The sequence below is a fragment of the Cnephaeus nilssonii genome, assembly GCF_951640355.1.
Source record: "Cnephaeus nilssonii genome assembly, chromosome: 5".
In the NCBI taxonomy this organism is placed as follows: Eukaryota; Metazoa; Chordata; class Mammalia; order Chiroptera; family Vespertilionidae; genus Cnephaeus; species Cnephaeus nilssonii.
The window spans coordinates 31,089,313-31,101,010 of record NC_137076.1 but is presented as its reverse complement, the minus strand read 5'-3'; the positions used below and the strand labels follow the sequence as shown (position 1 = coordinate 31,101,010).

The 11,698-nt window shown below is 51.9% G+C and overlaps 1 protein-coding gene across 3 annotated transcripts in view; it reads right to left on the bottom strand.

Moving 5' to 3' along the window:
* Positions 1 to 11,698, bottom strand: part of AP3D1 (adaptor related protein complex 3 subunit delta 1) — a 41,782-nt gene that overhangs the window by 2,825 nt on the left and 27,259 nt on the right. For all 3 annotated transcript variants that reach the window (XM_079771655.1, XM_079771656.1, XM_079771657.1), the window contains 15 exons: positions 11,522 to 11,663; positions 10,550 to 10,621; positions 9,766 to 9,841; positions 9,301 to 9,497; positions 8,701 to 8,774; positions 8,272 to 8,446; positions 7,895 to 7,963; positions 7,131 to 7,244; positions 6,017 to 6,160; positions 5,659 to 5,706; positions 5,059 to 5,248; positions 4,791 to 4,879; positions 4,406 to 4,491; positions 3,613 to 3,734; positions 3,428 to 3,507 (listed from right to left, as the gene is read on the bottom strand). In XM_079771655.1, the coding sequence (XP_079627781.1) occupies positions 3,428 to 3,507; positions 3,613 to 3,734; positions 4,406 to 4,491; positions 4,791 to 4,879; positions 5,059 to 5,248; positions 5,659 to 5,706; positions 6,017 to 6,160; positions 7,131 to 7,244; positions 7,895 to 7,963; positions 8,272 to 8,446; positions 8,701 to 8,774; positions 9,301 to 9,497; positions 9,766 to 9,841; positions 10,550 to 10,621; positions 11,522 to 11,663 (1,678 nt within the window). The remainder of the gene's footprint in view (positions 1 to 3,427; positions 3,508 to 3,612; positions 3,735 to 4,405; positions 4,492 to 4,790; positions 4,880 to 5,058; positions 5,249 to 5,658; positions 5,707 to 6,016; positions 6,161 to 7,130; positions 7,245 to 7,894; positions 7,964 to 8,271; positions 8,447 to 8,700; positions 8,775 to 9,300; positions 9,498 to 9,765; positions 9,842 to 10,549; positions 10,622 to 11,521; positions 11,664 to 11,698) is intronic.

Genomic DNA, 11,698 nt, shown 5'->3' with positions numbered 1-11,698 from the left:
ACTTTAATGCCAAACTTTGAATCTAGATATTTTCCTGGCTAGTGGTATGCAATACAATTTCTCTTGTGATGCTGGGCTCCTGTTGGCCCCGTGATCATGACAGAGAACAACACATTCCAGTATGCTGTGTTGGTTACAATGTTTTCTGGATCTTGTGTTTTGCACACCTATAAGGCAGGCTGGGCAAAGTTCTGATATTTGCTGGTTAGGTGTATCAAATAAATTTTTTTTTAACTTTTTGAGAGAGAGAGAGAGACAGAAACATGAAGAGAAGAGACATTGATTTGTTGTTCTACTTATTTATGCATTCATCAGTTGATTTAAAAAAATATATTTTTATTGATTTTGGAGAGGGAGAGAGAGAGAGAGAGAGAAACATCAATGATGAGAGAGAATCATTGATTGGCTGCCTCCTACATGCCCCCTACTGGGAATTGAGCCCACAACCCAGGCATATGCCCTTGACTGGAATTGAACCCGGGACCCTTCAGTCCACAGGCTGATGCTCTATCCACTGAGATAAACCAGCTAGGGCACATTAGTTGATTTTAACCCTTTGCACTCGCTTGCTTTTTTCTCGATTCTTTTATTCTAATGCTAACCGTGTCGAGTCACACTTGACATCCGAGTGCAAAAGGTTAAAAAATTGATTTTTACTGATTTTTTAGAGAGAGAGGAAGGGAGAGGGAGAGAGAAACATAGATGTGAGAGCAGAACATCAATCAGCTGCCAACTACACTCCCTAATGGGGACTGAGCCCGCAACCCAGGTAGGTGCCCTGACCAGGAATTTTTTTGTGCATGGGATGAAGCCCAAACAACTGAGCCACACCAGCCAGGGCCACTGGTGATTTTTATTTTTTAAAAATATATATTTTATTGACTTTTTACAGAGAGGAAAGGAGAGGGATAGAGAGAAACATTGATGAGAGAGAAACATCAATCCGCTGCTTTCTGCACACCCCCTACTGGGGATGTGCCCGCAACCAAGGCACATGCCCTTGACCGGAATCGAACCTGGGACCTTTCAGTCCGCAGGCCAACGCTCTATCCACTGAGCCAAACCAGTTAGGGCAACTGGTGATTTTTTATTGTTGTTAATCCTCACCTGAGAATATTTTTTTCCACTAACTGATACACACACACACACACACACACACACACACACACACACACACAGAGTGGGAGGGAGGGGGAGAAGGAGGGAGGAGAGAAACATCGATGTGAGAGAGACACATCAATTGGTTGCCTCTCGCATGCACCCTGTGGCTGGGGATTGAACCTGCAACCCAGGTATGTGCCCTTGACTGGAAATTGAACCTGTAACCCTTTGGTGTGGGGGGCCTATGCTTTATCCACTGAGTGACACTGGCCAGGATGGTTGATTCTTGCATGTACCCTGACCAGGGATCAAACCTACAACCTTGGTATGTCGCTCTAACTGAGATACCCAGCCAGAGTCTCAAATGAATTTTCGACTTACGGTGTATTTTTCAGGACATAACCCATTGCAAATTAAGGAGCATTGTACCAAGAGAAAAGGCTAGCAAAGGCAGAATTGTATATGCAGCAAAGGTAGCCCTGAGGAATGATGAAATCCTATATAATAAAAGGCTAATATGCAAATTGACCGAACGGCGGAACAACGCTCAACACAGGAGCTGCCCCCTGGTGGTCAGTGTGCTCCCACAGGGGGAGCACTGCTCAGCCAGAAGCTGGGCTCACAGCTTGTGAGCGCAGCAGCGGTGGCAGTCCCACCTCCGCAGCAGCGCTAAGGTTGTCTGACTGACAGCTTAGGCCCGCTCCCCTAAGCTGTCAGTCAGACATCCCCTGAGGGCTCCCAGACAGCGAGAGGGCGCAGGCTGGGCTGAAGAACACTGCCCTCCCCCCCACCGAGTGCACAAATTTCATGCACCAGGCCTCTAGTAAAGAATAACCAGCTGAAGCACAACTGAGAGAATATATAGCCAACAGATCTGTCCTAAAAGAATTGCTGAAACAGCCCAGCTGGTGTGGGTCAGTGGTTGATTGCTGACCTATGAATCAGGAGGTCGAAGTTTGATTCCCAGTCAGGAAACATGCCCGGGTTGTGGGCTTGATCCCCAGTGGGAAGCAGCTGATCAATGATTCTCTCTCATCATTGATGTTTCTATCTCTCCGTTTCCCTTCTTCTCTGAAATAAATAAATTAAAAAAAAAATTGCTAAAACAAAGTTCTTCAGACAGAAGGGACTGAGCCAGAAGAAGACATGAACATTAGGAATGAGAACAATAGAAATGGTCAACACATGGGAAAGCACAACAGACACTCTGCTCCCGAGTTCTCTGAAATCTATCAAGGATCGAAAACAAAGTATAATGTGATGTAATGGCATCTTTGATGTCTGCAAGTGCAATACAACAACTGCTCACAGAGGGAGGGTCAAGGGACGGATAGGGTGGTGACGTACCCATATTCCACCTGAAGTTTTTATATTGATCTTTGAAAAGGTCAATGAAATTGAGAGTGTTAGATAAATTCAGGTCAAAGCTGCAAGTATGCAGTCCTCAAGTGTCATAGAAAAGCAATTCACCGATGACTGATCTCTCTAGAAGTGTGCAGTCTTAATGTATAGTGATGAGAAACTATTATTTCATTATATTTGCATTAAAAGCTTGACTGAAAATTTAAATATATAAATAAAATTGAGAAACTCTAGAATAACCAAGAAAATGAGAACACAGACAATAATGTGGTGAAGGCTTGGGAGGGGTGAGTGTGGGGAGGAGGGGAAAAAACAAAAACCCAAAGGAGACATCTGTAATAATTTCAACAATAAAGAAAAAATTTTAAAAAACAAGAAAAATGAGAGAAGACACAAACTGCTAACATCAGGATTGAAGGAAAGTAATTACTACTGACCACTTGGGCATTCTAAGAACAAGAGGACCACAAATGACTGCCCACATCAATTAATTAGGTAACTTAGGGGAAACAAACTAATTCCTTGAAAACTACAAACTACCAACACTCACCTGAGGGGAAATAGAGACACTGAGGATCCTATGACTATTAAATAAAAGGAATGTGTAGGTAAAAACCTCCCAAAAAAGAAACCTCCAAGCCTGGATATTTTCCCTGGTGGATTCTGCAAAATGTGTAAGGAAGAAATACATGAATTATATACAACCTCTTCCAGGAAATGCAGGAGGGGAGAATAGCTCCCCACCTCATGTGATGAGGCCATGGGTGCCCTGAGGCCCAAACCCAGCAGAAAACGCAAGGCCAACTGTCCTCATGAACATGGGCTCCATGGACCTCAGCAGAGCAGTCACAGACTGAACTCAGCCATGTGTTACATTGGAGAGTCTGCAGGGACTAGAGGGAGGAGACATGGTGTGAGGGGCATGGTGGCAAGGAGTGAGAAGGCTGCCTTCATGTAGGCTCACCTTTTTCACTAGGAGGCAGACGTGGTGACCCTGGATGGATCGGCTGTACAGGGAGGCGCAGGAGTCCACTCGCTCCACAACTGCAACAGAGCAAGTGGGTGAGGCCAATGTGGCCCTGAGGGGAGCAGAGGGAGAACCATGTGTTAGCAAAGACTCCGGCCTACCAGTCCCATCAAATCCCTTACCAGAAAAATGGTGATGAAAGCAGATCTTTGTCAAAAGGTTCTGGAAGGACATATTAATGCCATCAACCTTGATTGAGCTCATGCTCAGGTCCCCAGACTCCAGCAACTTGGCAAAGGCGTCACTGTGGAAAAGACATAGGACAGGGAGGCTAATAGGCAGGCTCCCCAGCATCAAGGCAGACAAAGCCCCCAGCTGTGGAGGTGGGACCCCTCCTGTGTGCCAATGACTTGGGAGGTCTCCAAGGGTCTTACAAGATATCATGGGGTAAACTGTGCCTTCCCCACCCAATTCCTATGTTGAGCCCCGAACTCCAGGACCTCAGAATGTGACTATATTGGGAGATGGGGGTCACTAGGGGGCCCTCATCCACATAACTGGGTCCTTATAAAAGAAGATCAGGACAGAGGGATGACCATGTGAGGACACAAAGAACATGGCGTCTACATGCCAAAGACAGAGGTCTCAGAAGAAATCAACCTGCCAACACCTTGATCTAGGATTCCAACCTCCAACGCTGTGAGAGAGAACCAATGTTTGCTGTTTGAGCTGCTTAGCCTATGGTGTTTGTTATGTGGCCTGAGCTGCTGACATGGCAGAGGAGCCAGACTTTCTGCACTACCTACAAGCTGGTCACCCAACCCTACTGCCTTTTTACACCTTAGGTCAGAGGACTTTGTGAGGTAACTGCACAGAGAGAGCCTCACACAACAGTAAAGTGGGGTGGGACCCACTCTGACTGCCCCATGGGACTCGGGGTGAAGGTGGGAAGGGAAGGCAGGTGGGCTCATGCACCTGTAGCACGGAGTCGTGATCAAGTATGAGGTGCAGCTGAAGTGCAACTTGAAGTCCAGCTTCTCGTGGGTAGAGCCCTCGTCGTTCTGTGGGAGCAGGGGTGCAGGGTGAGTAGGGAGGAGGGGCTGGATGAGTGGGGTGCAGGGACTATGCCTGAGAACTCCAGAGCAGGGTGAGTGGGGAGTGGGGGCCAGGCCTTGAGCTTGGAAGCAGGATTACTAGGGAAAGAGGCAGGGTCTTCGAGCTCAGATGCATCCAGGTAATCTGTGAGTGGCTCCCATGCAGGGCCTCACTTGCTCTCTGGATACCCAGCCCTGGATTCTGGATGTGCTTGGAGTGGTGTGGGGTTAATGTAGGCCATTCCACTACCTCAGGCCCCGCATACCTTAGCAATAAATGACAGGGTTCCCTTGAGTTTCTGGGCCATGATGATACTCTGAATGGTGAACACAAACTGAGCTTCGTTGGAGATGCCTGGTGAGGGGGGAAGGGAGAGAGAGGCAGGCTGGCCTGAGAAGCTGCACGAAGCCAGCCCCCCGGAAGCAGGTGAGTGGGCATCCCTAGGACCGAAGGAAGGAGGTGTGATAAGAACGAGCTCAAGCCTGAGAGAATGCCTGGCCTCCACTGAGCCCTGGACGTCAGCCATTGCTCACCTGGAGGCAGCTGGAAAGGCACGGGGACGCCGTCATGGACAGAGGAGCCCTCTGGCCGGGCCAGTTTGGTGTTGAGTGAGTCCAGCACGTTGAGCTCCATGCTCTTCAGGAAGCTGCTGCTCTGGTTTTCCAGTACAATGAACACGGTGACCTGGCTGTCCTTCTGTAGGCTGCCCTGAATGTCGTATGTCTGCAAAGCAAGGCTGGGCTGAGTGGTTGTGGTGGGAGCCCATGGGACCTATTCTGGGCCAGCACAGGGGCCCAAGGGAACGCAACACCCATTCCATAAGCTCAGAAGAGTGGGGAGGAATGCTTCCTAGTCCTCACTGAAAGCCTCATCTCCGTTCTGTCTGCAGTATTTAGCTATTCCTGTCCTTTCTTCAAGAACAGTTTGCCATCCCATCTGCCCCTGACCTCATCCACGGTGAACAGGCCTTGCTGTCACACATGTGACATGGGGTTCTTTCCATGGAGAGACTGCCAATGGGGGACGCACAGTTGGAGCCACTCATGCCCCTCATGGTGCAGCCACCTCCCCCCTCCCATACAAAGGGACCCCAAGCTACCCACCAGCACCTCTGAAATGCCTGCATTACTCACCATTTTAACGTAGGAATTCTCAGCCAGGAGAGAGTAGCTGGACATGGGCTGGGAACAAAGGAAAACGATTCAGCTTTGGTTCACCAGAGCCTTAGAGTGCCCTCACTAAACAAAGTCGGTGGGAGCTGCCAAGTGCTCTGGGTTGAAATAGGACTGTGAGATTTGGGGGGCAAGGAGCCCTCCCCACCTACAACACAAGTTTACGCCCATGGGATTCCGATACCAGCATGGTGAGAGATGAACCCCGCCCCCCCTCCACCAATGTCCACAGTCAGACCCTAGGGACCACCAGCCCACCGCCTAAGGCCCGACAGCCTGCCACAGCTGGCTCCTAAGAGGTAAGTAAAGTACCCCTCACCGGAAGAGGCTCATGGAGTGCGCCGTTCTCCAGGGGTTCTGCCACCCCATCATTTGCAGGAGGCTTCTTCTTGGATTTCTTCTTGTCTTTGGGTCTCTCCTCCTTTTCCTTCTTATGCTTCTTCTTCTTATGCTTGGATGGTTTCTGAAGCCAGAGCATAGGTCAGGGTCAACCCCAAACTTTTATGGCGATGCCCTCCCCTCATGTACCCTGGCTGAAGACACAGGAACCAAATGCACCCAGGTAAGGGTCAGATGTCAGGGTGGATGGGCCAAAAAACCCCCAGGGTCCATGGGGAATGGACGATGCTCAGTACAGCTGAGATAAGAACCTGGGAACTCACTGCCGGACAGTTGCTGCTGATTTGGAACAAAAACATACTGGGGAAAAGAGCAAGAATTCATTTGATGGCCCAGCAAATAGGAAACTCCTCAGAAAACACCCAAGAATTGAAAACCTATGTCCACACAGAAACCTGCACACATGTGTTCAAAGCAGCAGGATTCACAACAGCCAAGAAGTGAAAACAATCCAAAAGCACTTCAGTAGACGAAAGGATAAGCACAAGTCGTCCATTCGCACTGGAACATTCCTCAGCCATGGAAAGGCGTGAAGCACTGACAATGTGGATGGACTTTGAAAACAATGCTCAGTGAGAGGAACCCGACACAAGGGTCACAGTGTGTGATCCCATTTATGTCCAAAACAGGCAAAATCAGAGACAGGAAGTAGATTGGTGGTTGTCGGGCTGGGCGGGGGTCAGTCTTCCCGGGGTGGTGACTACTGATGGCGACAGGTTCTTTTTTTGGGAAGAGAGGATGACGAAATGTTCTGGAATATTTAGGCAGATGGTTGTACAACTCTTAGAATGTACCACCAACCACTAGTGAACTGTTCACTTTAAAGGGCGAGCTTTGTGGTATGAGTTACAACTCAATAAAAACCAGAACCCCATAAACACAGTGACAGGAGACCACCATCAGGTCAATGGCCCCCACTGGAAGGATTTGGGCAATAGGTAACCACCCTCCACCCCTGAACCTGGTCTCTCGACCAGCCCTGAGTGTAGGTGCATGGCCCACCCCAATGAGAATGACCAGGTGGGAATCCTCACCTTCTCAGAGTCTCGTTCCTCCTCCTCTTCCTCCTCTTCATCTTGCTCCTGTCTCTTGGGTTCCTCACGCTCTTCCTCAGGAGCAGTGATGACTGTGCTCACTGTTGGCTCTTCCTGCAGGGAACACGGTGGTGGAGGCTCAGGGGTGAGTGGGGGGTGGAGGAGGGAGAGGGTAGCCAGAACCCAAAACAGGGTATCCTCCACCCCTGTGCCCTGGCCTACCCTCATACTGGGAAACACCCTGGGCCCCTCTGCCCAGGCGGCCTCCTCTTGCATGCCAGATGTTTTGTCAGCATGCAGGTGTGTGGCCATCAAGAAGTACATGCGGCTGACAGATGGGAGAGGAAGCCTGGTCTGAGACCAACTGGCACTGACTGGGGTCACTGCATAAGACCCCAGAGCACCATCTACTTTCATAGAGACTGCTCAAGGCTGCTGCCAGACTTGGGGGGCATTGTGGGTGGGGCTGGGGCAGTGGCAGGCTCTGTGTTGAGGGTCAGTCGCCCAACCACTGCCACATTGCTACAGCCACTGCCTTGGTAAGGCATGAGGCATGAAAGCTGCCCAAATCTGGCTGGCCTGTGTGAGAGTCCATCATTGGGGCCTGGACATCGATGGGTGATGGAGGGGAAGAGCTTATGTGGGCAGTACGCAGAGAGGGTGTCCTTGTACTCCTTAGAGAGGCAGCTCTGCCAAGGCCATGAAACGCACCCATCCAGCTGAGGACCTTTGGGGTTAGCACAGTGCACCGGTCAGGGTCTTACCATGGATGCGGCTGGGGCAGCGGCAGGTGGTGGTGGTGTGGTGGACAGCCAGAAATCTAAGTCCTCGCTCTGAAACCACAGAAAGATGGGCCTGTGGCCAAAGCAGCAGGACGGGCCCCAAGAAACCCTGGGTGGAACCTGCAAGGCAGCCCCCACCAGGCACAGGGCCATATGGATAAAATGCATGCAAACACAAAAATATCTGGATGTTCCACTCAGGGAGGCTGACAATAGTTCATCTTCCCCTGATCACAACAGGCTGTGACAAGTCTCAGTGCCACCAATGGCTGGGGTGCCTGCCCTGTCTCCCATACGGCTGCCCGCCTGCACCGGAGGGAGGGAGGACGGACGATGAGATCGCGGCAGGCAGGCCTCACCTTCCGCTCCTTCTCCTTCCTTCTTTCCCGGTCTTTCTCTTTGTGCTTCTTCTCTTTCTTCTTGGGTTTCTTGCTTTTCTTTTCTATGACAGGTATATCCTCTTTCTCAGGGGACTTGGAAGTCTCGGCATTTCTATGTTTCTGGACGGGCAGTTTCTCGCTGTCAGCTAAGGGCCTGGGGGTGGGGTAGGGGCAGGTCACAGGAAAAGCCGAGCTCGTCTTCCTGCACTTGATCCCTGCCACCAGGCATGCGTGTGGCCTGTGACGAGGTCTGGAGGAGGATGAACCCTTTGCCACCCCTTCTGTCCACACACGTTGTATAAAAATGTAAAGGGTGGAGGGGGATGGCAAGGACAGAGAAACATCAGGAAAGCCTACACCTGAGTCCAGCCCTGCAGGGCCGCTACCCAGGCCCAGCCCCACACTCACTTATCCAAGTCAATGTCCAGGGCTCTGTAGGGATCATTAGGATCTTTGTCATCCTCGTCACTGGGCAGAGCATTCTAAGGGAAGAAAGAGATTTGTTGTTGTTCATCCAGCCCATTGGACCCTGAGCTTGAGCCTATCAGGAGGTGCCCTCCACCACCTTTCTTGGAAACAAATGCCCAGGTCCACAGACATGAGAGTATCTGACCGGCCCAAAAGGTTGGAATGGGCCAGTACCTCCAGGCTACAGGAAACAGAGTGGAAGTGCAGGGTGGAGGGGGGAGAAGAGACGAACACACACGCACACACACACACACACACACACACACACACACACACCTCCAGGCTACAGGAAACAGAGTGGAAGTGCAGGGGGGAGGGGGGAGAAGAGACGAACACACACACACACACACACACACACACACACCCCCACTCATAGCTCAACACCCCCTGGCCTTTAGGCTTGGGCATAGAACAGCACTGGCTTCAGCCTTCCTGGGGCACAGAGATAGTGGCAATGAGGAAGCACACTTGAGTGTAGCGCTCTGACCAGCTGGGTCACATGGAGGCAGGAAGAAGCCTGTGTCAGGTTAAAAGGCTGACCTCGGGCATCTCCTCAGTGACGATGTCCACCTGCTGAGCTGGGGCAATGTCCTCGTCACTCTCGGTGTGCAGCGAGCTATGGCGTCGCGCCTTGCCCTTCTTCTCCTTCTTCTTTTTCTTCCGCCTGTCCTTCTCAAGCCGCTGCCGGTGCCGCCTCTCCTCCTCCAGCTTCACGTACTGCTCTGATGTGGGCAGCCCTGTAGGCATGAACGTGGGCCTCAACCCCATCCAACTCCGGCCCCAGAGCCATATGTGAGCAGCCCGGGCTCAGGAGAAGCACCCTGCACCCTGCCTGCACTAGAGGGTGATGGGACATGCAGGCAATGCCCCTCGAGCCACTAGACTCGGGTGGAAGCTTTCTGAATGACAGTTGGGAACTGGGCTCAGGGTCTCCTGCCACCCTTGCCATCAGGGAGCTCCCTGTCCTTATGCCACCTGCATTCCCCAAACTAGGCAGACACTTGCCTGGCACCTTCAGGGGCACTGAGAGGTCGATCTGCACTACGGGTATGTGCTCCACGCCCGGCGCATCCTGGTAACGCTGCAGAGGCAAACAGCAAAACGTTATTGGGCAGGATGAACGGTGACACCTGAGGAGGGGTTCACTGCCCAGTGAGGGGTGCTAGTGACAACATGGGGAAGCAAGGGGTCCTCCTGGGAGATTGTCTACAGCATGAACAAGTATAGATTGAGACACAAAACTTCCATTAACTTTCTCCCTCTGAATCCCTTTTTTCCAAGTTAGGCAGACAACACAGGTACCCTCTCGCACCGCAGGTGGGCAAGGGTCTGTGGGTCCCTTAGGAGGTCAAGCAGAGATCCAGAAAGCCCAAGAAGGGAAGCACCTGAGCTCACTACAAAGAGCCACATCTCGGGCGCAGAGCCCAATGTGCCCTCCATTGGGAGTCCACTGGGTGAAGGGTATCAATCAAAGCAGCCGGTGCCACCCCGGACCAATGAATGTTCTTGCCAAGCAGACCATCCCATGTGCAGTCCCCACATGCTGAGAGGCGCCACCTTTGCAGCCTTTCTGCCTATTGGTCAGAGTAGCCTGAACCTGAGCACCATGTATGGGACTGCCTGTTTCCTAGGTCCCAGGGTCTGGAAACCTCCTCAGTCCTGCCACGTGGATCTATGAAGACAGCCCATCACTGGCCTGCAGATGGTGGCCCCTGGTTTCCCCAAGAATGGACAGGGTCCCCGAAGGGCCAGGTGTATGTCCCTGAAGGATGTTTCAGGCAGGCCTCACCTTTTGGGGGGACGGGGAACTTTTGATATAGAAGGGGTTGTTGGCCTGCTCCTGTTTCCGGGCCTCTCGACGCTGTGGGGACAAGATTCAAGGTCAGTGAACATGTGGAGCATAAGGGACAGAGTGAGTGGGCTCTAGAAACTGACAGTTTCTACAAAACTATGCCTAGTTCACAAAAGGCTGCAGGATGGACGCGTACAGCTTCACCCCTTTCTCTGGTCCCATGCTGGACATGGAAGAGGAAGCATAAGCCCTTGTTCCTTTCCAGCTGTGGGCCACCTCCATGCTGCAGTTCCCGGGTAACTTAGGGAGCCAGGGTTCACAGTACTTTCACTATGGGCCTTTGACTGACAAGAATACTGAGGTTAGCAGCAGGAAGTAGCAGGTGTGGGGATAGGCAGCCTGGATCAACGAGCAGGTGGCAATAACCCCAGGAGGGGGGAACTACCATCTCCAAGTGCAAGGACGAGATCTCAAGTGGTGAGACCCCCTCAACTCCAGGGCACAGCCGAGATGGGAGCCAGGTCACACTGCCCAAAGGCTTAGCCTGGGAGGCCCAGGACAGTTCCTAAGTGGGGGACTGTAGGGGTTCCTTAGGTGAGGGGTAGTGTCCATAATTTCAGAAAGAGCCAGGTATGGTGGGATAGGTAAACAGGGAAACACAGCATCTCTGTACTTTCTTGGGCTGTTGTTATAAAGTCCTGTACCCGGGAGGCTATGGAGCTGACGGAAGGGTGCCGAGTGCACCTATAGGGCCCTGGGCGCCAGGTCAGACCCCCATGGGTCTCTCCAGGGTCAAAGGAATTTCTCCTCACTGCAACAAAACTCAACTCTGGCGTCAAGGGTTGACTCAGCACTCTGTGGACGACAGTGGGACACAGCCTAGATCCGGCAGGACCATGCACGGTTGCCACGAGCTCGGGGTTCAGAGCCTGCTCTGAGCGGGCCAACTGCCCCAGTCATGGCACTCACCCGGGCCAGCTCCTCCTCATCGGCCTTGGGTGGCTGCTGCTTGGCATGCCGTTGCTCCTCATCATGGAAGATAGCCTTGGGCATCTCATCCTCAGACTCACTATCTGAGAGCGGCTCGTTGATCCAGGCATCCAGGTCCAGGCTGCAAGGCACAGCGAGGTCACATAGCAGCTCCGG